General features: G+C 33.4%; 1 protein-coding gene across 1 annotated transcript; it reads left to right on the top strand.

Annotated features, from left to right (window-relative positions):
• Nucleotides 1–51: 51 nt before the first annotated feature.
• LOC132747686 (cGMP-inhibited 3',5'-cyclic phosphodiesterase 3B-like) lies at nucleotides 52–23,246 on the top strand (the record flags this gene model as incomplete). The annotated part of the gene is given in 9 exon segments (XM_060737175.1): nucleotides 52–99; nucleotides 101–137; nucleotides 6,687–6,874; nucleotides 9,972–10,175; nucleotides 10,925–11,086; nucleotides 11,554–11,731; nucleotides 13,950–14,024; nucleotides 14,678–14,829; nucleotides 15,393–23,246. Coding segments are annotated over 9 exon segments (1,233 nt in total), but the record flags the coding sequence as incomplete, so codon positions are not given.
• Nucleotides 23,247–27,664: the final 4,418 nt, after the last annotated feature.

Below are 27,664 nucleotides of genomic sequence, written 5' to 3'. Positions count from 1 at the left end.
GTGTAATTATAAGATCACAATCGGGTACATGCGACTGACTTAACGGTGTATTATATGAGTACACAGCCTATTCCTGGTTTTACACAAGTCAGCACCACAAGATATATTTCCTAGGCAAGGATCCTCAAGTGAATCAGGTATGACTGAATTTTCATTTTTAATTAGTCAATTGTAAAACACCCCTATCCCCACCCTCGGGGGCAGTTTATTGTTGGGGATGGGGAGTAGTAAAAGAACTTTTTTATTTTAAAAATCAATTCTGTTGCCCACCCTATCAGTTCAGTGCAGTGGAAAACGGTTTTAGCACCGTGAAGTGACCACAAAGAGCAAAAGGGCCTTTAATACTTAGGGGGGTTAAGTCAAAGTTCAAGCTATTTTTAAGGTGTCTTTGGATTACACTTTACTAGTGCATTTCATCACCTAAGTGTAATAACTCCTAATAAATTTAGAAGGACATAACCTGTTACTGAACTAAGGTGACAAATTAAACTTTTAATATACTAAAAAAGTAATATATTCAATTTTTTTAGCTTCTTAACTACAGGTAATTTGAAATTACTTTTTTTTTTAGCTCACCTGCCACAAAGTGACAGTGTAGAGCTTTTGTGGATCTTTTCGTCCGGCGTCCGTCCGTCAAACTTTTGCTTTAAATCATCTCCTCATAAACCACTGAGCCAATTTCATCCAAACTTCACAGGAATGTTCCTTTGGTGCACGTCACCTTTAAAAATTGTTCAAAGAATTTAATTCCATACAGAACTCTGGTTGCCATGGCAACCGAAAGAAAAATCTTTAAATATCTTCTTTTAAACAACCCTAAGAGCTAGAGCTTAGATATTTGGCACGAAACATCTTTCTAGTGAGTGTCTACCAAGTTTGTTCAAATAAAAAAAGCCCTGGGGTCAAAATTGGCCCCGCCCCGGGGGTCATTGATTTTCCCTATATGCATATAGTAAAAAACTTGAAAAATCTTCTTTTAAAGAACCCAAAGAGCTACAGCTAAGATATTTTGGCATGAAACATCTTCTAGTGAGTGTCTACCAAGTTTGTTCAAATAAAAGCCCTGGGGTCAAAATTGGCCCGCCCGGGGGTCATTGATTTTCCCTATATGCTTATAGTAAAAACTTAAAAAATCTTCTTTTAAAGAACCGTAAGAGCTAGAGCTTAGATATTTAGCATGAAACATCTTCTAGTGAATGTCTACCAAGTTTGTTCAAATAAAAAGCCCTGGGGTCAAAATTGGCCCCGCCCCAGGGGGTCATTGATTTTCCCTATATGCATATAGTAAAAACTTAAAAAATCTTCTTTTAAAGAACCCAAAGAGCTAGAGCTAAGATATTAAGCATGAAACATCTTCTAGTGAGTGTCCACCAAGTTTGTTCAAATAAAAGCCCTGGGGTCAAAATTGGCCCCACCCCGGGGGGTTATTGATTTTCCCTATATGCATATAGTAAAAACTTAAAAAATCTTCTTTTAAAGAACCATAAGAGCTAGAGCTTAGATATTTGGCATGAAACATCTTCTAGTGAATGTCTACCAAGTTTGTTCAAATAAAAGCCCTGGGGTCAAAATTGACCCCGCCCCAGGGGGTCATAGATTTTCCCTATATGCATATAGTAAAAACTTAAAAAAGTCTTCTTTTAAAGAACCTAAAGAGCTAGAGCTAAGATATTTAGCATGAAACATCTTCTAATGAGTGTCTACCAAGTTTGTTCAAATAAAAGCCCTGGGGTCAAAATTGGCACTGCCCCAGGGGGTCATTGATTTTCCCTATATGCATATAGTAAAAACTTAAAAAATCTTCTTTTAAAGAACTCAAAGAGCTAGAGTTTAGATATTAAGCATGAAACATCTCTTAAGTAAATATCTACAAAGTTTGTTCAAATAAAAGCCCGGGGGTCAAAACTGGCCCTGCCCCAGGGGTGTCATTGTTTTTAACTATATGTGTATAGTAAAAACTTTAAAAATCTTCTTTTAAAAAACCCAATGAGCTAGAACTTAGATGTTTAGCATGAAACATCTTCTTATGGGTGTCTACCAAGTCTGTTCAAATAAACAAATAAAAGCCCTTGGGTAAAAATTGGCCCGGGAGGGGGGGGGGGGCTATATACAGGTGAGCGACCTCAGGGCCATCATGGCCCCTTCTTGTTACTCAACTACTCGGATATTGTATGTGTACAATATTTTTAGTATAATTTTCAATAATACGTTAAATATGTTACCAATAATGTTTAATCTTTCCTTGTGATATTTTCAAGAATGGGTTTATTGGTAAAGAACTGGATTCCACCTGTAAAACCCAGTTTTTCAGTTTCTGACAATCTTACATCATCCTTTATTGTTTTTATACAAAACAAAATTGGCAAGGTTGCTTTTGTTGACATTAAAATTAAATCTACCACAATTAATTAATTGTCTTCATATATGACTGTATATCATACTTCATGATCATGTGACCAGATGTATATCTGATAAATCCCTCATTCTTGAATCTCATTGCCGTCGAAATTAGGTTCATGGATTAAGCATTGTTTGAAATCTGAACGGAACAACAAAAAAATACGGCATGATAAATTTGATCTTGATATTATTAAGTACATAATATACATGTAGACTGTGACCAAGATTTTATTTATCAATTAAAGGGGATAGACATTACTTCACAAAATGTATTGAACCAGTCTGTGGAAGTAAAGATTGTATAAACTTGCAGACTTTGTGTAATGACTTTGCCTTAATTTTAGAACAGTATTGACTGTTGACAAAAATTTGATATTACATTATTTCACATAATGAATTGGACCAGTATTGGAAGTAGAAATATAAAGCAGTTTAACCCTTAACCCTGCAGACTGTCTATAATGAATTATATAATATTTAATTATATTTATTACATAACCCTTGGCCTTTACTTTTGAAAATGAATTTGCTTTTAAATTTAGAACAGTTCAATTATAAAATGAAGGGATTTCAATTTCAAAATACAAAAAATGTACAATCAGTAGTTGAGTCTGGTCAGACTGCAGGGATGCGCAGGCTGGCTTGGCTCTATACTGGTGGGGTGGCAAAGGCATATATCTTTTGGGTCAATAAAAGGGAGACACAGGCAAAATTTTCATTTTTCTTCGTTTTGAATTTTTAATTCATTTATCTGTAAATGTCCTCAAAATGAATACACCAGGCAGTCACAGAAACAAAACATTTTCCTTATAAAAATAAAAGGGTGGTTTCCTAAGTTGACCCACGTGGGTCAGGTTAGAGCATAGTTGTCACAGTGATATCTTTGAAACGTTCAAGGAAACATGTCAAATGAATGATTAGGTTTGTTTCAATCATACTATATCCACAATCTTCCCAGGGTTTGTTCTAGTCACATTACTAGTTTTAAAACTACTTTGTGGTTCTGTCGGCGTCTAAATTTCGTTCAACATAATTATATGTATAGATATATTTACGCTTCAAACCGAAAATATATAGTATTTACAGAAATTCATGCCGGGACTTTTACAAATGTCACTTTAGCGTGATTCGAGTACAAAAGATGATTTTGTTATTTTTGTCAAAAATTGCCTGAGTTAACCCTTTAAGACTGATATCATATTACTTGACTAATATAAATAGGACCAGTTACACCAGTCTAAAGGAAGTAGAAATTGCAACCAGTTTGCAAGCTAGCCTAATGAAATGTTAGAAATTCAGAGTGCAGTTAAGGTTTATTTTCCATTTCCTAAAGCATGCAAATCATTTGAAATGTCAACATGACTAGCATAAACTTTATTTGCCAAATTTCATCAAAGTGGCAACAGAACTATTCACTTTGATATCTGATATAATAATATAGTTAATGATATTCTTAATGGTTTTTAACTGGCTTTGTCAGGTTACTGAAAAATTGTCAGATTTTCTGAGTAATACATAAGTTTTCCATTATGACAGATTTTAGCCACTATAATAGACAGATATTGATAGTGAGTTTTGTCAGATGCGCTTAAATTGACAATGTTAGTTTTCACAAATAATATGATGGTTTTGTTTTCTTTGTCAAATTAATAATAATTAAGATACCTGTTGGCAGATATATATATGTTGCCAACTTTGTAAGATATTAACCATTGCTTGAAAAATTTGTCAGATAATAAGATCCCTGTTGGCAGATATACATGTTGCCAACTTTGTCAGTTTTTGGTCATTTCTTGAAAATTTGTTGCATACATTTTAGTAAAAATGCTATTGTCCGATTAACATATTGTAAGTATTGCTTGAAAAATTGTCAGATTGCTTTAAAATAATTGCCAATTTACAAAACTCACTGCCTTCAATTTTGACATGTATGGCATAAAATTATCATTCATTTTATTTTTAAGATGAATGGAATGTTGAACCATTTCTTTTATTATGTTAATATCATGTGGAATCACCTTAAAATACTCTACTTGATTTCCTTTGATCATGATGAAACTCAGGTGCTTCGGAAGCAGAAAAAAACAATTATCCATGTGTGAAACCATTTCTTATTACATAGTTTGAAACAAAATACATTTTGCATGGCAGACCAATTAGATGTAAGTATTTCAGTTATTCGGTGAGTTTGTCTTTGAACGCAGCAAGAATTTCAGGTTGAGTCGGTTAAAACTTCAGAGATGATGTAAAAACTGAACATTTAACAGGTGTTAATGAAAACATATATGCAAGTGTGGAATAGTGAACAGGTTGAAACCTGTTAATTTTGTCCGTAAATTAAACCCCCGCTGTCTGATGCTAAACGTAAACGAGGATTGAAAATATAATCTTTCAGAAAAAAATTGTTTATGCTGTATAATGAATAATTTATTTGAGATATGAAAGTTATTTGATTAAAGATATCCTTTAAAGTAAATAGATACTTTTTCACATAACCAACTATTACCTCCCCTTGGGCCACCATTTTGGGGTCATTCCTAATATATCTTATTTTTTATGCTTAAGATAAAATTCTCTCATTATTCTTTCATCTTCATGGAAACTGATAAAAATCTTTTACATATTGTTGCTATAATATTTTGCTGCATATGTATACAAGAATTTGAAAATTCATGTAAATCAGTCTGCTGTTTATAGGGATTTTTTTTTTCATATTTTGTCAATTACATTAATTATCTTTTAGCAAGGGAGATAATTATTGTAAAAATCAGGAACTTACCATCAGTTGTTAATTATATAAAAATGGTTAAAAATGGTTCTAATTTTTTTTTTGGCATGACAAAAAAAAACCCCGAACAGTTGATTGTTGTGGTTAAAAGTACAATCAGGGTGAGAGAAAAAAAGTTACGAAACAGAAAAAAATATGAATAAATTTGTGATGAAAACTGATCTTTTTTCTCCCTTGATGGTTTATTATTGAATTCATTATACCATATTTGCATATTGTCCTCATTATGCGGTGTTGAAATGTCATAGCCGAGGTTAAATAGTTCCGTTATAGATGACCTACACTGTGATTAATTGGGGTACGATTTCCCAAACACATCGGCCCGATATTCATCACCGCAATATTTTGTATAAAATATGGCATAAATCAGTTTGTATTCAATAATATACTCGAAAAATGATAGATTGTACGTTTGTTCTTTTTTGTATTCCTATGACTAAATGAATTCAACAAGATGGAAAAAGGGAAAAAAGAAAATTAAAGCTCAGGTTTTGACATAAAATTTTGATAAATGTTCGACTACGTGGGTTGTATGCATTCAAAAATATGAATACTGGTAGTTTTTGACATTTGACAGTCAGATCTCTTGCTGCCGTGGCAGTTTATAAGCTTTCATTTGTTGGCATCTGTATTGGTGTCTACTTTGTCGTCTGCTATCTTTGTAATTCTGGCATCTCATTAGTACTTGATGATTTCACATGATTATATCTTAAGACGATTACCGCACTTTTCACTTTCTCATAATCGTCTTTTTCAAACCTGTATTTGATGTTTTGTAAGAAATTCATTACAAAGGGGTCTTTGTGTCAAGGTCACTTTGGGTCAGGTCACTGAATTCAGGTTTTTTATGTTGTACAGCTTTTATATTAGATATATGTTGAGAAGTTAAAATTGTTTTGTGCTTGTGGAGATTATAACCAGCTAATAGCTCCGGACTCTCATATGGTTCACAGCTGATTTTTATTGATACAACCCTGATATCTCACCAGTACGGTACATGGACTTGTCCATCTGTCAGAATGGACTTAAACCATTAATAAATTTTTAGGGAAAACATAAAAAGTACATGTATATACCAATTGAATAGCGAACAGTGCAGTCCACACAGATGTGCTGGCAGAACTTGGTCTGCACTGGTCATGTGTGCAAATTCTGTTGGTGCCGGCAGGCCAAGAGTTAAAGTAATACAGTCATAACTGTTACTGTTATGCCTTCACCTTGATGTCTGTATGACAAAAAAAGAAAGGAGAAATAAAGGAGCTGTTATGATGATTATATTTTGAGTAAACAGTGCAACCTTCACAGAGGGGCCCATTTGAACTTTCAATTTTCTTAGACGCATCGAGAAAAACGACTTCTCAAAATTCGACATATAGTTTTACTGTATATCCTGGCTTGAAAATATCAGATTTCCGTCAATCGTTAAAACTTATATGGAAATCATATTGTAGCTCCAGCATTGTATAGGTTAATATTTTTGTGATGTTTCTACTTACAGAAGGAGATAGTGAAAGGTCGCCACCATCTTACAGAGCGAACAGTTTTGCTGCTGATGACAGTTACGGTATTATGGGCGGGAATTTCCCGCCTCTAGAACTGATGGCCATGTTTACTGCTGCCGCCATGCATGACTATGATCATCCAGGTCGTACAAATGCATTCCTAGTTGCCACACACGCACCTCAGGTAAGGTTTTCATGACACATGATAACTATATTTTCACCGAGTTAGTTATACAAGTGATTGGATGTTCTCATAGTTTCAACAATATTTATTTATAATCAATACATTTACATATTCATAATAAGGTACAGAAAATTTATGGATTTAGTTTGAAGCTCAAGTTTTTTATGCCACCGCAGCATCTGCGATGCGGTGGCATATAGCGATTCACCTGTGTGTATGTGTGTGTGTTTGTGCGTTAGTGTGTTATATAGATTATATAGTGAACTTAAAAAATCTTCTTGTGAAAAACCACTAGTCCAATTTCAACCAAACTTGGCAGGATTGATCCTTGGGTGAAGGGCTTCCAAAGTTGTTCAAAGAATTTCATTCCATGTAGAAATCTGGTTGCCATGGCAACCAAAAGGAATTATAAGAATAAATTCAAAAAATCTTCTTGTAAAGACCCAAAAGGCCTAGAGCTTAGATATTTTGCATAAGGCATTTTCTGGTATACCTCTACCAAGATTGTTCAAATTATAGCCCTGGGGTCTAAATCGACCCCGCCCCAGGGTCATTGATTTTCACTATATGTACATATAGTAAAAACTTAAAATACCTTCTTGTAAAGACCCAAATTGTCTAGAGCTTAGATATTTTGCATATGACATTGTCTGGTAGACCACTACCAAGATTGTTCAAATTATAGCCCTGGGGTCAAAATCAGCCCCGCCCCGGGGGTCATTGATTTTCACTATATGTACATATAGTAAAAACTTTAAATACCTTCTTGTAAAGACACAAAAGGCCTAGTGCTTAGATATTTTGCATAAGGCATTGTGTGGTAGACCTCTACCCAAATTATTCAAATTATAGCCCTTGGGTGAAAATCGGCCCTGTCCCGGTCGTCATTGGTTTTCCTTATATGTATAAAGTAAAAACTTATAGTAAAAACTTTAAAAAAAATTCTTCTTGCAATTGACAAATGCTAGAGATTAGATATTTTGCATGAAACATTGTGTAGTGAACCTCTAGCAAGATTGTTCAAATTTTAGCCCTGGGGTCAAAATTGCCCCCGCCCCGGGGGTCATTGATTTTCAATATATACATATAATAAAAGATAAAAAAATCTTGTCTGAAGGTACAAGGCTTTCAAAACTTAAATTACCTTCTTGTAAAGACCCAAAAGGCCTAGAGCTTAGGTATTAATGCAGTGGCATAGCATTTTTCTCAAATGCAATCTTGTTTTATAATTCACTCGATGTTCTTGTGTATGGCTTGAAAAGAATTAATACACATTTTCATGTTGCCTGTTTTCAATATGAACATCTTATATTTTTAAATATTACTAAGTGTTGATTGGAAAATATCAGAATGTCCCATAACATTATATAAAGGAATAATATTGAAATGGAACATTTTATGATGGTTGAGCTGTTTTTCAATGTTTACTTGCTTTATGATATAGGTTGTGGAAAGAAAATCTTACATTCATTGAAGCTTCGTCAATATGTATTTTAATTGTCCATGAAATGATATGAGCCGCCTCACGACAAAACCAACATAATTGGTTTGCGACCAGCATGGATCCAGACCAGCCTGCACATCCGCGCAGTCTGATCAGGATCCATGCTGTTCGCTATCAGTTTCTCTACTTGTAATAGGGTTTGTAAGCGAACAGCATGAATCCTGATCAGACTGCGCGGATGCGCAGGCTGGTCTGGATCCATGCTGGTCGCAAACCCATTATGTTGGTTTTGTCGTGACACAGCTCAATTATAAAGCTCCCTACAGTCTCATTTTTAGCTCGACTTTTCTATGAAAAGGGGAGCTATCCTACTCGCCCCGGCGTCGGCGTCGGCGTTAGCGTCGGCGTTGGCGTCACACCTTGGTTAAGTTTTTCGTACCACCCCACTTTATTTCAGAAGTATTACAAGTATGGCTTTGAAACTTACCATACTTGTTCACCATCATAACCTCCATCTACAGACAGGAGTACATAACTCTGTCAAGGTTTTTGACAGAATTATGGCCCTTTTTTGACTTAGAAAGTGTATTGAGCTTGGTTAAGTTTTTTGTACCACCTCACTTTATTTCAAAACCATTGGAGGTATTGCTTTGAAACTGACCATACTTGTTTACCATCACGACCTTCATCAACAGACAAGAGGACATAACTCTGTCAAGGTTTTTGACAGAATTATGCCCCTTTTTGACTTAGAAAATACATTGAATATGGGTAAAATCCACTTATTGCCTTAACCCTTTGAGATATTGCTTTCAAACTTTTAATGCTATTTCACATCATTACCCCCATCTGTACGCAAGAGAAGGTAACTCTGTCAGGGATTTGTTTTAAAAATTAAGGCCTTTTATCGACTTAGAATCTTGGTTAACTTTTTTTGTACCAGTCCACTTTTTGACTGAACTGGTTGAGATATTAAATTGAAAGTTGGAATACTTGTTTACCATCATGGTCCCAAAACATGGGCAGGAGAAGGTAATTCTGTCAAGGATTTTATTTGAATTATGGCCCTTTTTGACTTAGAAACTCAGTTAAAATTTTCATTCTTGTCCACTTGTTGACTTAACCATTTGAGATATTACTTTGGAAGTTGGAGTTCTTATGTGCCATCATGAGACCTATCTGTAAGCAAGAGAAGATAACTCTGTGAAAATGTTTCTTGATTTGTACTTAGAAATTCCTAGTTAAAGTCTTGTGTGCCCTTAACTGTCAAAGTTTTGTTTTATAGGCAAGCACTAAAAAAGTCGAGCGCGCTGTCCTTCTGACAGCTCTTGTATAACACTTTCCATGATTTGTTTAACCCTTAGCATTTTTGAGGTGACTGAATCAACCTATATATGATACCAGTACAAACAAAACCAGATGAAATATCTGTTCCATCTGATCATGGTCTGCACTGTTTGCTTTTCTTTCAGTACATATTTTATAAAATGTTCCCTAAATCGATGAATGGTTTTGTCCAAAAGGGAAGATGGACAAGTCCATTTATGATATTTAGCTTATTTAGCATTGTAATGATTAATCTATTTTTAAATAATTTAAAAATGATAACAAATGTATGACACTATATATATCTAATGTATTGTTTTTTTCCAGGCTGTACTATACAATGATCGCTCAGTTCTAGAAAACCACCATGCTGCGTCTGCTTGGAATCTGTTCCTGTCAAGTCCCGATTTTAACTTCCTGTCAGGTCTTGATCAGGCGGAGTTTAAGAGGTTTCGTTACCTTGTTATTGAAGCTATCCTCGCTACAGATCTAAAACGCCATTTTGAAATATTAGCGGAATTTAATGCCAAAGTAAGTTTCAGTGCTAATTTGAAAATAATGCCATCTGGAATATAAGAAAAACAATTAAGTTAAAGAATGAAAATTAGGCAAAATTTCTTACAAATATTCCATTTTAGTTGATTTAATTTTAATATACTTTAGTTTGAAATATAAATAAAATTCAGTGTCTAAATTGCTATTTTTGAAAAGAAAAAAGGTGTTATGGAAAATTAAGAATGTTTGTGAAACATTCAAATTGCTTAACAAATACTGTTATGAAATCTATTTGTCATCATAAACCCTATGAACAAAGGGTGCCATATGAAGAGGTTATGGAAAATGTTGCCTTTACTTACCTGCTGGAAGTGAAAGTGATTAGGCTTTGGCGCCAGTATAGAGACAGGCTTAGTCTTCACTTCTGTACTATTCGACCAGGCTCTATACTTTTCTTTGCTCAATTTTTGTATTTTGATACTTTCAAATGGACTGTTTCAAATTCAAAGTGCAAATTCATCATTTAAATTCCTGTTATCACAAATAAGGAATAAGTTGAAATACATAGTCTCCCAAGTAAGGTACAGTGATTGGAAGTAACCTGTGCTTTTACTCGCAAGACACGGAACACATTGAATTATATTGGGTTGCAAGACAAGGGTACAGTGATTCCGTTGATATACTGTAAAATCTAGAATGTTGAGAATTTATAAGAATTTAAAGTGCAGGATAAAAGCATAAGGTTGCAGTAAACACATCATTTATAAATGCATGTTAATTTTCAGGTAAATGATGACCATGCTGTTGGTATTGACTGGACAGTAGAGACTGACCGACTACAGGTGGCACAGATGGTTATAAAACTCGCTGATATAAATGGTCCAGCTAAAATTAAAGATCTACACACGTCCTGGACTTACAGAATAGCTGAAGAATTCTATGAACAGGTAATTTCTGATAAGATAAAAAGTATGCATTGATAATTCAGATTGAAAATCTTTTTTTTCTGTACTTTTGTAGAAGAATTAAACTTATACTGTCAATTCCAGCAGTCTGATAATGGGCTGCACTGTTCGCTTTTGAGTCAGTACTTGATTTAAAATTTTCCCTAAAAGTGATGAATGGTTGTGGATAGGTTGAAAGATGTACCAAGTCTGTTTAAGATATTACATGACATAATATTTTATGGAAGTCTAGATCATTCTTAAGAGAGGTGTGTTAAATATTTTTCACCTTTAATTAAAAGTCACTTTCAACTAAGCAAAAATAAGCAAGGAAGAGTGGAGTTTATACAAATGTTCTGTATTTTTGCCTGTTTTCATTGTTAGCCAAAAATTGTAATTGCAAACTTAACAGAACTAAGCAAGAAAGAAGTGGAGTTTATTCAAATGTTTTGTTTTCTTGTCTCTCACAGGGTGATGAAGAGTCTAGATTAGGAATGCCCATATCTCCTTATATGGATAGAAGAAATCCACAGTTACCTAAACTCCAGGAAACATTTATAAATCACCTGGTGGCGCCACTGTGTAACTCTCTAGTTACAGCAGGTCTATTACCTGGTACCTGGGTGGAGGAAGACAGTGACAATGAAGGTATGTGTTAAATATGTCCCTTATTCATTAATAATTGTTCATTTCTTGTTCTTCGGGATGATTGATTGCAACACTTTTTAGTACCGCTCAAGTCTGTGCTTGGGGGCATGAGGGATGTTGCTTTATTTCATTATCCTTCATGTACAGTCTCTAAAACTGGAAGATTTGGTCCAAGAATAAGTTGAAAGGCCATTAGCTAAATCATTATTTTACCATAAAAAATCTGTTAAAGGTCCCTGCAATATTCAAGAATATAATGATGAGTTATTAATCTTTATTTGGCCATCAATCCTTTTGCATTATTAGCTCACCTGTCACAAAGTGACAGGGTGAGCTTTTGTGATCGCTTTTCGTCCGGCGTCCGTCCGTCGTCCGTCCGGCGTCCGTCCGTAAACTTTTACTTTAAATGACATCTCCTCATAAACCACTAAGCCAATTTCATCCAAACTTCACAGGAATGTTCCTTTGGTGGTAACCTTTAAAAATTGTTCAAAGAATTTAATTCCATGCAGAACTCTGGTTGCCATGGCAACCGAAAGAAAAAACTTTAAATATCTTCTTTTAAAAAACCGTAAGAGCTAGAGCTAAGATATTTGGCATGAAACATCTTCTAGTGACTGTCTACCAAGTTTGTTCAAATAAAAGCCCTGGGGTCAAAATTGGCCCCGCTCCAGGGGGTCATTGATTTTCCCTATATGCACATAGTAAAAACTTTAAAAATCTTCTTTTAAAGAATCCAAAGAGCTAGAGCTAAGATATTTAGCATGAAACATCTTCTAATGAGTGTCTACCAAGTTTGTTGAAATAAAAGCCCCGGGGTCAAAATTGGCCCCGCCCCAGGGGGTCATTGATTTTCCTTATATGCATATAGTAAAAACTTAAAAAATCTTCTTTTAAAGAACTCAAAGAGCTAGAGCTAAGATATTTAGCATGAAACATGTTCTAAAGGGTGTCTACCAAGTATGTTCAAATAAAAGCCCTGGGGTCAAAATTGGCCCCTCCCCGGGGGTCATTGATTTTCCTTGTATGTGTATAGCAAAAACTTAAAAATCTTCTTTGAAAAAACCCAAATAGCTAGAGTTTAGATATTAAGCATGAAACATCTTCTAGTAAGTGTCTACAAAGTTTGTTCAAATAAAAGCCCTGGAGTAAAAACTGGCCCGCCCCAGGGGTGTCATTTATTAACTATATGTGTATAGTAAAAACTTAAAAATTCTTCTTTTAAGAAACCCAATGAGCTAGAGCTTAGATATTTGGCATGAAACATCTGCTAGTGAATGTCTACCAAGTTTGCTCAAATAAAAGCCCTGGGGTCAAAATTGGCCCCGCCCCAGGGGGTCAATGATTTTCCCTATATGCATATAGTAAAAACTTAAAAAATCTTCTTTTAAAGAACCCAAAGAGCTAGAGCTAAGATATTTAGCATGAAACATCTTCTAATGAGTGTCTACCAAGTTTGTTCAAATAAAAGCCCCGGGGTCAAAATTGGCCCGCCCCAGGGGGTCATTGATTTTCCTTATATGCATATAGTAAAAACTTAAAAAATCTTCTTTTAAAGAACTCAAAGAACTAGAGCTAAGATATTTAGCAGGAAACATGTTCTAATGGGTGTCTACCAAGTATGTTCAAATAAAAGCCCTGGGGTCAAAATTGGCCCCGCCCTGGGGTCATTGATTTTCCTTATATGTGTATAGCAAAAACTTAAAAATCTTCTTTGAAAAAACCCAAATAGCTAGAGTTTAGATATTTAGCATGAAACATCTTCTAGTAAGTGTCTACAAAGTTTGATCAAATAAAAGCCCTTGGGTCAAAACTGGCCCCGCCCCAGGGGTGTCATTTATTAACTATATATGTATAGTTAAAACTTAAAAAATCTTCTTTTAAGAAACCCAATGAGCTAGAGCTTAGATGTTTAGCATGAAACATCTTCTTATGGGTGTCTACCAAGTTTGTTCAAATAAAAGCCCTTGGGTTAAAATCGGCCCTGCGGGGGTGGGCTATATACAGGTGAGCGACTTCAGGGCCATCATGGCCCTCTTGTTAGATTAAATTTTTGCAGCTTCAGAAAAATCAATGAAATATTCAAATGCAGAGCAATGATTGAAATAGAATGGAGATTGGAAATTGTATTAATAAGAACATTTTAGAATCATATTTACATGTTTGATTGCAAATGTGATGTGTCAAGGTTGACAGATTAGTGATATTGTATTTGTAGGTGAATCCGACACAGAAAAAGGTGATAATATGATGAAAGACACTGAAGACGAGACCGAGACTGATACTGAGTGTGGTGAGTACATTAGTCATGTGACTTATTGCTAGGCAACTGGTGCTGTATATATTTATCATGTAACTGGTTGCTTAGTTACTTATAGTGTGTACCAGTCATGTGACTGGTTGGTTGGCAACTAGTCACTGAATATATTAGACATGTAACTGGTTGCTTTGTTACAATTTGTGTATAAAAGTTTTGTAACTGGTTGCTAGGCAATAAGTAGGGAGTACAGATGTTATGTGATTGGTTGCTAGGCAACTAGTTGTGAGTATATATGTTAAGTGACTTATTGCTAGGCAACTTACATTTAATTTTGGTCTTATTCAATAGTCAGACATAATTTCAGAATATTCTTTAATAAAGATTCAACAGTATTGGAGAAATTATAAATCTGGTTTACCTATGAGTTAGAAAAATAATTTTTTTGCAATTTAAGAATCTACCCATCACACTACAAAGTACATTAAATACTCTTTTAAAATGCACTTATGATTTATTCTTGAATTTTGCTTCCAATGACCCAACTGACCTTTAGATAATTTCATAATAGAGAGTGTAATATGATTTTTGTTTTCTTATTCTTCACCCACCACTTTCTTCTTCTGTTTTTTTGGTTTTTTTTGTTCATTTTCATGACGGAATTTCTAATTTTCTGTATATATTGACAGGTACGTTGATGAACAAGCCAGTGAAGAAACCTAGAAAGATAAACTGTATACTAACAAAGAATATGAAAGATAACCATGAGATGTGGGTGGCCAAAATACAAGAGGATGAGCAACAGAAATCTCTGTCTGAGAAATTAGAAAATATTCAACAGGTAATACATGTAGCTGTAAATGTTGGAAAAATGGTTCTTAGCTAAATAGGTACAGCAATTTTATGAAACCAGAAATAAAAGTCTCGATGGAAGACAACAGTCCTAAGGGTATTGCCTTTAACTGTAAACATGCTTAATATCAGAAATGGACTTGTCCATATTTCAATCTATACAAAGCCACCATTTTTCAATCTATACAAAGCCATAAGTTTTAGAGAGGTTTTCAATATGTATTGTCTGAATAGGGAATAGCACACACCATAAGTAGACAGCACCAATGTGACGACTGTTCTTGGTTGCAAGGGTTACATGGTTGAATCTGTTGCCACCAGCAGAAAAACAGTTACACAGGTAGAATGCTCTGTGTCTGTAGTCTTGAAATTGATGATTGGGTGTGCAAAAAAGTGACAGAAGTAAGCTCTTGTTGGGTGTAAATTATATTAAAACTTATAAGTCATTGGATTTTCTTCCTTATAATTACGATGTTGTTAAAAGGTGATGTGAAAAATATTAACTTAAAAAAATCACGGATGTGTTGAATGTTATGTTAATTTCAATTGCAGGAAACTGTTTGTCTTGAAAAGTCAGAAATGGAACCGATCAAAGAGGAATCTGAGTCTCCAAATTCCACGTCTCCAACATCACGTATCCCAAAATCCTCTGCTGAAGAGCCTAGATCTGAAGAATCCTCAGCAGACGTAAAACCAACGTCAGCAGACGACATTGAAAGTCAACCTGGAGATAAAACATGAACAATTTGTCGTTTGTTAGGAAATTGAGAGGAAGTGCTAAACACTGTTGATTTCAATCTATTTGTAGCATTATTAGGTCGTAGTTATTTATATTCTTGTTAAAGATTAGACATGCGTGTTCATACATGTATTATTTTTGTTTTAGCTGTTGATATACATGTACATTACAAACCTTGTCAACAAAATCCAGGAATGTGATAATACTCTATAATTCCACTATGGAATCAGGATTGTGCTCTTCGTATTGGAGATAAGAGTCTACACTCTTCAATAAGGAGATAGAAAATGTACTTGTTCCTCCATAAGGAAGAGTATTTTGTTACTTTTTGACACAGAATGTTCATGCCAAAAGCAGATGTTAGATTTGGATTTATAAGTAGGCAACATAACAGAAATTTAGAGTATCTGTCAACTTAAGTGTGTGAAGCACATGTCAGTTTTGAGATTATGAAGGATACAGTTATCAGCTCATAGGTCTGAAAGCCGTATGTAAATCTTAAAATCTGATACTAGATGTTTGCTTTGGGATTTTTAAAAAAATTATAATGCGAACTTTCAAACATCAATTTTAAGTTGGAATAGCATAAATGGACTTAAGGTCTTAATGGCAGATTTGAACATACAAGTTAAAATCGATGTTCACTTAAATGCAATCAGACAATAATTTAAGAATTGAAAGACGATGCCAACCATATTATGTATAAGCTGAAAAGCAGATGTCATTTAAAGGTTTTATATAAATGCTGAAGGGTTACATTAGCTTTACAGCAGACTTGAATTTGAAAGCAGACGTCAATTTGACAGCAGACGTCAATTTGACAGCAGATTGCAGATGCTTACATCGATTTCATGTAATGTAGAGCCTTGCAGATGTAATGTATATCCCAATTATAGGAAATTTAAAATTCATTTGACAATATAGAGTCCAGTTATTCATACTGTTCGGAGGGTATTTTTTTTATCCCAGTATGAAAAATGTGCGGTCTTTACTATTGACAGAACTGAATACCTCTATTAAGCTGCAATAATGTATTGATCATAAATTATATCTTATGCCAGTATTTTTTTTATACTTTCAAATGTTAACCATGAGTCCATTTAATATTTTACTCACTAGAGACGGAAAAAAAAAAATATGAAGTTATGAATGTGACCGAAGGAGATTGCTAGTTTTAGACAAAATATGCCAAAATTGTAATATTCATATACCGCAATAATCTTTTATCTCCTTGTGATTAAGGTCGTTGACTTCAAACCACTTGCCCCTCACCGCTGTGGGTTCGAATTCCGACAGGGCCTTTTGGTTCTTTTATGTGAGGGAGCAATGGGTTATCACTTTCGGTACTGGCAGAATTAGGGTAAGCATAATGGATATTGACATATAAAAATGGCAATGTTACACGTTAGAAATAAATCATTTTCATACTTTTCTATTTTGTTATTTAAGCAGACATTTTAAAAGTGTTTAGGGGTAAAATGGGTTTATTATGTATAAAATTTACTGTTTGACTTCTTTTTAGCGGTAAATAGCGGGTAACAAACATTTTTTATTCAGAATTGTTTTGTTCACTCTGTATTGCCTATTTTTTATGAATGGATTTCAATTCTTTGTAGGGATTGACGGTACAAAGAAAATTGTTCTGCTCGCATTGCCAAATTCATTCTCTTTTATTCTGATTTTTTTTTTTAAAGGTTTTACAAATATTCTCAATAACCTTGTTTTGTAATTATTTCATTTTTTGCTCAACAGATATCACAGGATGTGATTGTTTTACAAACACACCCCTCCCTTCTTTATTAACTAATTATATATAGAAAGTCATACTTTTTTATGGCTTATGTACATTGGTTGTCCATTGCAACTTCTGCTCGCTGAAATCTTATTTTATTATTAAAACAAAATGAATACTTTATTTTGTGATGCATATAATTATAAATCAACAAAATTTACAAAATCCGTTTTTCTCTGATTCTGTGCATTGGAACATCCTGAATATTTTAATTCCGTTATTTTATATTGATATTATATATATAAAATTATCATATTTACAAACAGTGATCTGAACAATAAGGGTAATCTCTTGCTAAAGTAATTTTCTACTGTTACTTTATGATTATTGTACACTGTAATGTCATATAAATATTTTCAGGCATATTTTTTTAGATTAATCGTCATACTGCTGATTCGTATTCAATCTAATTTGAATCACATCTCTCGATTTATTTCCCGGCACATTCATTATGTTATAAAAATTCTGGAAATGGAACCCACAAGAGCAAAAGCAATATTGTTGTATTGTAAGTCACAGACTCTTTTTTTTTAAGAGATTAGTGGTAATACAATGATGCAACATCTCTTACGTCCCCCTAGCCGTTGTGTGCATTCTTGTCTATGCCACCACTATAGAGTTAAGGCAGTTGTGCACAACCTTATCTTTGCCATTAGTAAAGAGTTAGGCTGTTGTTCAAATCCTTATTGTGTGACAACAGTGCACTTCTCAGCTGCTTAATTTAGCATTTTGGTGTCAAAATTGTTACACGTATACAATAGTCAATTGGAATTTCAAAGCAGGGCATGCCCATTTCACAAAATTTTATATAACAGGCATGAATAAGTTCTAAGGTCTGGTTTGAATCTGAACACTGGTTTAAGATAACTGGTTTTCTTGCATAAAGACATCATGAAAATAACACCAAACTTTTTTATTTTCTTTTTTATTTTGATAATAAAGGGTCGTTCTTTGAGAGAGATGATTTCCAGTTAGTATTCCGGATATATCTATGTGCCATAACCATGCTTATGTCATTTTCATTTCATACGCTCGTGAAAAAAAAAAAACTTGCATTCTTTGTAAAATGAGGTCATATTGTGGTGATATTTTGCGGGGCTTATACCTTGTTTTTTTTTTTGTACCCCGTGTAATCCTTGTGTATATCCTTTTTTGTACAGATTTATTCAAAAACCCTTGAACCCTTTAGCTCCCTGCCCCCTTTTCCCCATCCCCCATGTTACATGTCTTAGCATAGACCCATTTGTTCCATTTAAATGATTTCTAATAATAATTTTTTGAAAAGTGTACCAAATTGGTCTATGATGTTTGTAAAAGGTTCTCTTTTTTGTATATTAAATGGTGTTGTAACTATTTCTTACTTAAGATCCATAGATTTTTGTCAGTTTGTAAATAGATAATTACGTAATTTGTACAGTTTTAATATTTATTATACAAGGGAGGTAACTTAATTTACCTTGTTTTACATTAATTTCTTTTTTATGTGCTTTTTACCTCTCTTTGACTGTGTATCTGTATTTATGGCTTTCATTTTACAAGCTGGGCTTGTATAGATTATTTATTTTTGAAAAAAAAACTATTTTCTGTTCATGATTTTTCCTATAATGTAACTTTTTTTTCTTCCAAAGTGATGATATTCAATTGTTGCATTGCTTATGTCAAAAAATTTCAAATCTACATTTCTTTTCCATGGTATCTTTTAAGTAGATTTTTTATTTATTAAATTTATGTTTAAACATTTTTCTTGAGGTTTCAAGAATTCATTCTTATCTGTTAAGTAAGGGACACTGTACAACTGATTGTTTTTTGTTGGTTTTATAATTTTCTGTTACAAACTGTTGGGTAATTTTTTTTTCAGGCAACTACTCCATGAATCAAACAACTTAAGTTATATTTTTTTAAAGAGTTGTCTCCCTGCAACCACTTTTTGTCTATTTTTATCTTAATTGATTATTGTTAATGTGATACAATCGAAATGGCATTATTAGAACTATTTTGTATATAATTAGTTTGGCCTAATGAAGTTTTTTTCCTTTTTTACACAAACCAGACTGGAACCAGTCAGAATTATTTTTGCCTGCCGTTGACTGGTTTAAAATTTATACCAATTGTTAACCCATTACTTCATAGCATTTTTTGAAAATGGCTCAATTTTCATTGAAAAGCCTCCTGTTACAAGTTCAAATTGCTATGAAACTATAAAAAAGGCTTTAATACTGTTCAAACTTGGCACAAATGTTGATTGGACCATATCCTTTGTAATGGCATACTCAATCTTAAATTTCCTGTTACATAGGCAATGAGGGGACACCTCAAAATTGCCAAAGACACTATTTTGCGTTTTCCATCAAAACTGATTTTTCAAAGTGCTGCAATTTCTCAGTGGATTGAGATAAAGTCAAAGGCTTTTCAGTGTTGGTTACACGTTACCTTAAGGTAGACCTGGGGCCATTTTTAGCCTCTCACATGTCCAAAGTTTTGTAGGATATTTGATAGGGGATGGCACCGAAATAGTAATCACCTTTTTTAACACCATTTCTCGAATGAAAACAAGTGTTTGGGGTCTAAATTGGGCATATTTTCACTATTTGAGGCTTCAAAAAGGGGTGTGTGAAAAGGAGTAACAAGAGGTCTATATGAAGTAATGGGTCCAGTCAAATGTAAGACTGGATTTAGATCTGCAGTTGCTGTTTTCAGTCATCAGTTACATACCAGAATGCAACCAGTCAGAATTGTTTTTGCCTGCTGTTGACTGGTTTAAAATTAATACAGATAAATAACCAGTCAAATGTAAGACTGGTTCAGCAGTTCCAGTTTTCAAACATCAGTTCATATAAAATGTGCTAGCAATATATCTTTTTTTTCTATTGTCAGTTTTGTACATCAAGTCACAATATTTTGTAAGTTTCATTATTTGTGAGCTATTTTTAGAAAATTCTCTTTTCTTTAAATACGGTATTAAATTTTTCTTTATTTACTATTTCTTGTAACTCTTTGTAAATGAAAATTTACCAATTAAGTGGTTCAAAAACACAGTGCTAATTAGGATTTGGATCATTTTCAACATGACTCGAAGATTTGTTAACTTCTAAATTGAATTGTGGGCATAATTGTTCTTCTAAACTTGGAATACTTGCTTATTACGACAAGATGCATTTGGGGCATAATTCTTGAAGCAAAAATTTTTGAGTAATGCCCCTTTTTAACTTGAATTTTAAAAAGACCAATGTTAACACTGCATGTAGTGCTCTTGTTTAAATTTCAAATTTGCTAAATGTTAATATATGGCTTATCCGGTTTATAGGTGATATTGTATAATAATTAGGAAATGATCGAAAACATTGTTAGTGCTTTTTGCTAAAATATACTATTTTTAAATGCAGTGCTGAAGTATAAAAGGCGGAATAATATATGGGGTAACTTTTTTCGCCAGATGAATTTCATGAACTATAGGCTTTAGGCTTTATCTAAGCTTGCTTTTATTGGCTGATTTAATGTGAAATACAAATGCTGTTTAGAAATTCATCTCTTTGCTTTAATTGCCATACCAAATAGCTTTTAGGTGACTGAAAATTAATTTTTATTTATTATTGACATTTTTTTAATAAAATAAAAGCTAAACATGTGGGGTTTTTATTATGTAAATGACAATTTTGTGATTTTGACTTTGTAATTGAAATCTTTAAATTCCCTGTTGTTTCATGATAGACCCACTGTATATTTATTACCTGTAATGCCTAACTCTTTGTATTTGTTCATCTGGATCAAAGGGTAAATGTTGTTAACAAGGTATTTCATTTATATATTATATGTTTAACAAATTAAATCTACATAACATAAATAATCGTTCAGCAAGGCCTAATTGTATTTTTTCTGTGCAGCATCTATAATTATAAGCTTCTTGTTCAAAGTTTTTTTCTTGAAATATTACACTTAATATCCATCACATTCTAGATGTTTACGGTGCTGATGGTTAACTTTCATTGTACCAATGTAGCTCTATGTATTATTTGATCAAAGGGTCAAAATACGATGTGTCAAAATATACGTGTCTGCTTAGATTTTGAAACAGTCTAATAATACATAGATTTGAGGCAAATCATTTTAGTAAATTCTATAACCTTTTTTCCTGCAGAAAATTGTGCAATGGACATTGCTTTGCTTTGAATTTTGGAACAGTTCATTGGAAATGTAAGGGGTTTCAGTATGAAAATATTTAAGAAATTTTTCAATAACAAGCAGCTTTCTTAAAGTATGGTTAGAACTGCACAGGTGCCAGATTGCTTAGATGGCCTAGTTGGCCAGGCTTTAAGATAATGTTGCGAAAAATCTGTTATAGGAGATAATTTTATACAATTATAATAACCCTTCTTCACTAGGCTTCACAAAACATGTTATCATTACTATGAGCTTAAGCTTTTAGAGCTTTATGATTGGTCTAAAATTTGAAGTTTTATCATTAACTTAGACTGGTTTTTATTAAATTTTTAGACTGTGTTAATTAAGATTTTTTATCCGTGGAAAGCTTTAAAAAGGCATATTTATTTAAGAGCCTTTATTATAATAAAAGTATTTCATTTTTGCCAAATTGAATTATTTCATTGGTTGTTATTTGACTGAACATTTAAAGGGACGTCCTTTCAGAATAACAAAGTTTCTTTTATGATACTGTATTTTATTATCAAAGCATTCAAAGTGCAAATTGTTTAAATGAAATAAGACTCCCTATAAGATTGAAATCTAAGTATTTTTTTTTACATATCTTACATACAATGTATCTAAAGCAGTATTGGATCTTAAGTATTCTAAAAAATCACCCAACAAAATGTTATACATGTAAAAAAAATATTGTTTAATCAAAAAAAAAATTTAAATTCCATCGAAACATTTTTCTAATATTAATTTTTTTTCCTTGAGAGATGACTAAGGAAAGAATGGAAAGTTTTTTTTTTTAAAAATCAGAAACTTTTATATTTAAAGATGTACATGTATAAATATTATATAAACAAGATTTTCTGGAGGTATGTCCCTTTAATATATATTTTTACCTTCATTATGAAGAATTTATTAAGGTTTAAAATTTGTTTAGAACGTAGATATAAATGTCCTGGGTAACATGTATAATAAATCATTCTTGGTAACTTATTTCAGTATTTTTTGACAGCTGTGAATGTTATTTAAAAACTGCATGGTTTTTCCATGTTTGTTCGAAATGTGTTGAAATAATGTACTAAGAATAATTAGTGAATTGAAATAGTGTTATAGTTTGGACAAATTTAAGTGATTATGTTAATTGCAATTAAATTTGATATTTTTTCATGTATACTTTTCATTTTGTGTATGCAAAACAAATACCAGTAGGCTTTAATTAGAGAAAAATTAAATGTATATTACATTGGATTTTTGAAATGTAATTTTGTTAGGATTCATCTAAAAACTGTAATTCTTCTAAAAAAATGTAATTTGATAAAAATATAATTGTGTGTCAAAAATCTGAAAACATTTCGTATATTGAATTAATGAATTAAAAAAGAAACCATAAGAAATTGAAATGTTTTATAGAACTGGTGTTAAAATAAAAAAAATTAAAAAATTAACATATGAAGCTTTAAATATGCAGGCCTATAGTATAAAAACTTTAACCTAGGTATTTGTCTTGCATTCACAGTATGTTTTTACTCCATGACATGTAGCTATTCTTTGTGTGTCAATTGAAATTTTTTTATGTAACTTTTTTGTCTGTTAAAAGCTCGTTTTTGTTCTACTCTTTATTTTTTTTCTTATACTGTTATATTAGATTTTACTCAATTGAATTAGTACAGAGTCCTTCACTGATTGAAGACTGCTGTTAAAAAAATAAATTATTATGAATGTTTTTAGATTTGTCTTATTCTTTACTTCACCTGGTGAAGATATGGTCTCACTCTGAATCCTAGAAATAAATGAGCCGCGTCACGACAAAACCAACATATTGGGTTTGCGACCAGTATGGATCCAGACCAGCCTGCGCATCCGCGCAGTCTGATCAGGATCCATGCTGTTCGCTTACCGACCCTATTACATGTACAGAAACTGATAGCGAACAGTTGTCATGACGGGGCTCAAATCATCTGATAGTGATCAATCATTGGGATGCCCTCTCAAGAGAAGAGTTGCAAGTTCGAGCCCTCCTAAAGACATGGTCATACTATGTAAGGTACCTGCCTCTCTTGTGACCGATTTTCAAACTCCTTGTGTGCAATTGGATTGTTTTGGATGTGTCTTTTAAGTAAAGGAGTAAAGGATTATGAGTTTGAACCTTACCTGAGATCCTGAGATGTGCCTCCAAAGTAATGGATTATGAGTTAGAACCCTTCTCAGAATGTAGTCATATTTTTTAGATGTCTGTCTACAGAGTCATGTATAGTGACTTTAAATGCCCATAAAATCATGGCCATAGGTTGCCTCATATTTTGGTTATTGATATCACAACTGGGTAATCCTGGAAGCCAATTTGATAAATGTACACATCTGCAAGAAATTACACAGTGATCAGATTATGAATTTTAGCTTGACTGTAAAGTACAGTGCATGTGTATATAGAGCTGTGCTACTTACCACATCCAGATTTCTGATTAAAGTTTTTGCACAGTAAGATGTTGTTTCACTATAACTTCTTTACTTTTTGAAAGCTTAACTTCAGACTTCATATAAATGTTTCTTATCATCATCAACATTATATGTGACAGGGGTCTCAACTCCAGCACCAATTTTTCCAAAATTATCCCCGGCTTGAACTTAGATATAATGTTTTACTTCTAACTTTAAGCTCCATCTCATGAGGCATGGGGCGTCCATGGCCGAGTGGTTAAGGTCGTTGCCTTCAAATCACTTGCCCCTCACCACTGTGGGTTCGAATCCCGACAGGGACTTTGGATTATTTCATGTGAGGAAGCTATCCAGCTAGCTTACTTCTACTCAGTAATAATGCACGAAAGGGCACCTAAGGTCTTCCTCCACCAGAAAAGCTGGAACGTCGCGATATGACCTATACTGTGTCGATGTGACGTAAACCCTCCCCCCCCAAAAAAAAAAAAAAAAAAAAACAAACAAAATCATGAGGCATATTTTTCAATACCATCTTCAGCATTATATGTGTGACAAACTTCAAAAAAAGCACCAGTGTTTCCAGAATTATCTCCCCCATGAATTCTAATATTTCTTTTAAAATGAATTATTATTTCTTAATCTTACTTTATTTCTTGAGGGATTTACTTGAAAATGTTCCTCATTTTACATTTCACATTATATGTTGTAAGGTTAATGACACTAGCACCAGTATTTTCAGAATTATCTTCCCATTGAACATAGAATTTTCCTTAAAGGCACATAATGCCTCCAAAACAAAATTATTTAATTAACTTTGACTTTTTTAAAAAGGGGAAATACATGTATTAGTTTTATAACATTAAGATAATGGTTTTAGAGCATGTTACATGCATGTTGCCTGAAGAAAGTATCACTTAATGTGAATGAATTTGTCACAAAAGCAGCAAAAATGTAAACAAAACAGTATTTTGATAGCTCTTGTTAGCTCGACTATTCCATAAGAATAAGTAGAGCTATTGTAGTCACCCGGGCGTCGGCGTCAGTGTCGGTATCGGCGTAACCACTTATTTCAAAGTTTTTGTAATACCTCAACTATTTTCAAAGTCCATTGGCATATGGCTTTGAAACTTTGCACACTTATTCACCGACTATTCTTAGTGCTTGATAGTTGAAGAGCCTTGATAGTGAAATTTTTTTAAGTTAACAAAAGGGTAAAATTTTGCTTTAAATCCATGTTACAGTTATCGACCATGGAGAGAGTCCTATTATGCTCTCAAGAGTATAAAAAGATAGTGAAAATTTTCTAAGTTAACAAAAGGGTAAAATTTTGCTTTAAATCCATGTTACAGTTATAGACCGTGGAGAGAGTCCTATTATGCTCTCAAAGAGAGTATAAAATTTCAACATGTTTCAAAGCCAGATGTCAATAGAATATGAAAATATCTGAGGTGGTATGGAAACTTAAATGTAAATTCTAAGTTGAAAATGGGGCATTGTTCTGCCAAATGTTTCATAGAGTTACCTCCTCCTGTCCACAGGTTGGGGTCATGATGGTGAACAAGTGTGCTAAGTTTCAAAGCCATATGTCAATGGACTTTGAAAATATTTGAGGTATTACAAAAACTTTAACATAAGTGGTAACGCCGACTACAATAGCTCTACTTATTCTTATCGAATAGTCGAGCTAAAAATGGGAAACCCAAATAGATATGTCCCATATACTCTTTACGGACGAAATATTTCTTATTGTTTTATTTATGGAATTTGAAACTGTACTACAACAGACAGTTCGGAAAATACATACATGTGAATAAATTTATTGCAGCTATAATAAATTTAACACGAAAATCACGCACGCTGAACTGGTGTTTGAAACACGCTTAGCACGTGCAAACTCGGTTTATCGTGCATTTTGTACATACACATGTTCGAGACTATATTTACGATACGAAGAATGTACAGAGGTGAAGGGCAATGTATCCGATATCGTATTCAGCTGTAATCGATAAGATTTTAAAACTAAAAAAAAACAACAAAAAAACAAAACAAAAAAAAACATTCATATGAGAATCGCCTAAACAAGATAGGCACTGCCTCAAATTCTTAGCTCGATCTCAAATCTGGTCAGATGTCAACAAATAATGTTCACTGGCTAATGAAAATTCTGAGATTCGAGAGAGATCTTGGGGAGGGGGGTGGGGTCGCGGGGGAAATTTACAACCGCGATATTAATATAACGAATGTCAAAGAGGGTTTAAACACTGTAAAAAATAAGGAAACATGTAATTACAAGTGGAATCTATAAATCTTGTACCTCGTGGCTTTGAAACGATTTTATGAGACAAAGCGATTACTGACGTCAACTTCCCAAGCACTGGTTCGATAACGCACCTTTATAAGGTACACCAGGAAAAAGCCTTACCCGACATCCTACCTGTCAGATGAAGTGGAAGAGATCAAACTTGCATTGCTGGTTTGGTAGTGCAACAGTGTCATCTCGCTACCTAAAGCCAACTCTGGTGTACTGGTAATATTAAACTTAGTGTAAATATTACACTTAGCTTAGCCTGCTAACGGCAACCAACAGATTCTACTTATGCAGAGCGACCAATGCACACCGAGATCAAATGGCACATCGGCGCCGCCTGATCATGGTCTGCGCTGTTCGGTACCCAGAAAGAACTTATTTTGAAATTTTCCGCTAAAAATTAATAATGGTTTTGTCCAGATTGAAAGATGAAAGGCACATTACACCTCAGAAATCCATATTTGTTTCAATTATTTAGAAATGTTAAACATGTTTATAATGAATTTAGAGCATATTAGATGTTTAACAACTGAAAAGGGTAGCGCTAGACGTGCAGTAATTTGTCAAAAAGGTACCAATATGTAATCAAAGGACTGCAAGCTCTGTGGTATTTTCTGATCCCTGCAATCTAAATCGTACTGTATATCTGTATGTGTTTTCCTGTATAAGTTTATTTTTATGTACTATAAGTCATCTTGCAGGGCACCAGAGTTTGATACATACGGAATTTTGCATAACTAGAGTTGCATCAAAAAATAATTTATGTTCATTTTTTATGATAGCCACACTTTATCCTTGCATATCGTGGCTATTTCCTTAACAAAGACACTGAAAAAAAGAATTAAAAAATGGTTGACTCGACTGGGAATTGAACTCCAGACCTCTCACACACCAAACGAGCGCGTTACCACTGCACCACGAAGAAGTTTTAAGATCATAAGCTGAATAAAATCAAGTCATTCTAAATTTAGAATTTCCATTGCATTTCGGGTTAGGGTAATTTCGAGGTATTTTGTTCAGGGTAAACCTGTTGTTTAAAATTGAAGTAAATAATTTTGCAAAAATTTTCTCGCCCAAACAGTCCAACATGTAGAAACTATATATTCAACTACTCGGCAGTCAGATTTATTTGTGTAGTATTCGGTAATCGACATCGCTAAAAATAGCATTTTCATTGATTAAAATCATATTCATCCGCGTAATTTGTGAGTGTGCATTTATTGACAACTCTATTAGCCAACGCTACTTTAAAAGTTTGAAGGTGTAGTAATTTGTTGGACACTTGTAACAAAAATTGTTCTTTCTTTTAAATTGCTGGTTTTTAAGCAGTTTTGAGTGAGAACTAATTTGCGTTGTTAGGACTGTTAGGAAATTTTGTGTTAGACCGTGGATGTTAG

Source organism: Ruditapes philippinarum, unplaced genomic scaffold, assembly GCF_026571515.1.
Source record: "Ruditapes philippinarum isolate M1 unplaced genomic scaffold, ASM2657151v2 ctg111_1_1_1_1, whole genome shotgun sequence".
Taxonomy (NCBI): domain Eukaryota; kingdom Metazoa; phylum Mollusca; class Bivalvia; order Venerida; family Veneridae; genus Ruditapes; species Ruditapes philippinarum.
The sequence above is the reverse complement of the archived record's forward strand: the minus strand, read 5'-3'. Positions and strand labels throughout refer to the sequence as shown.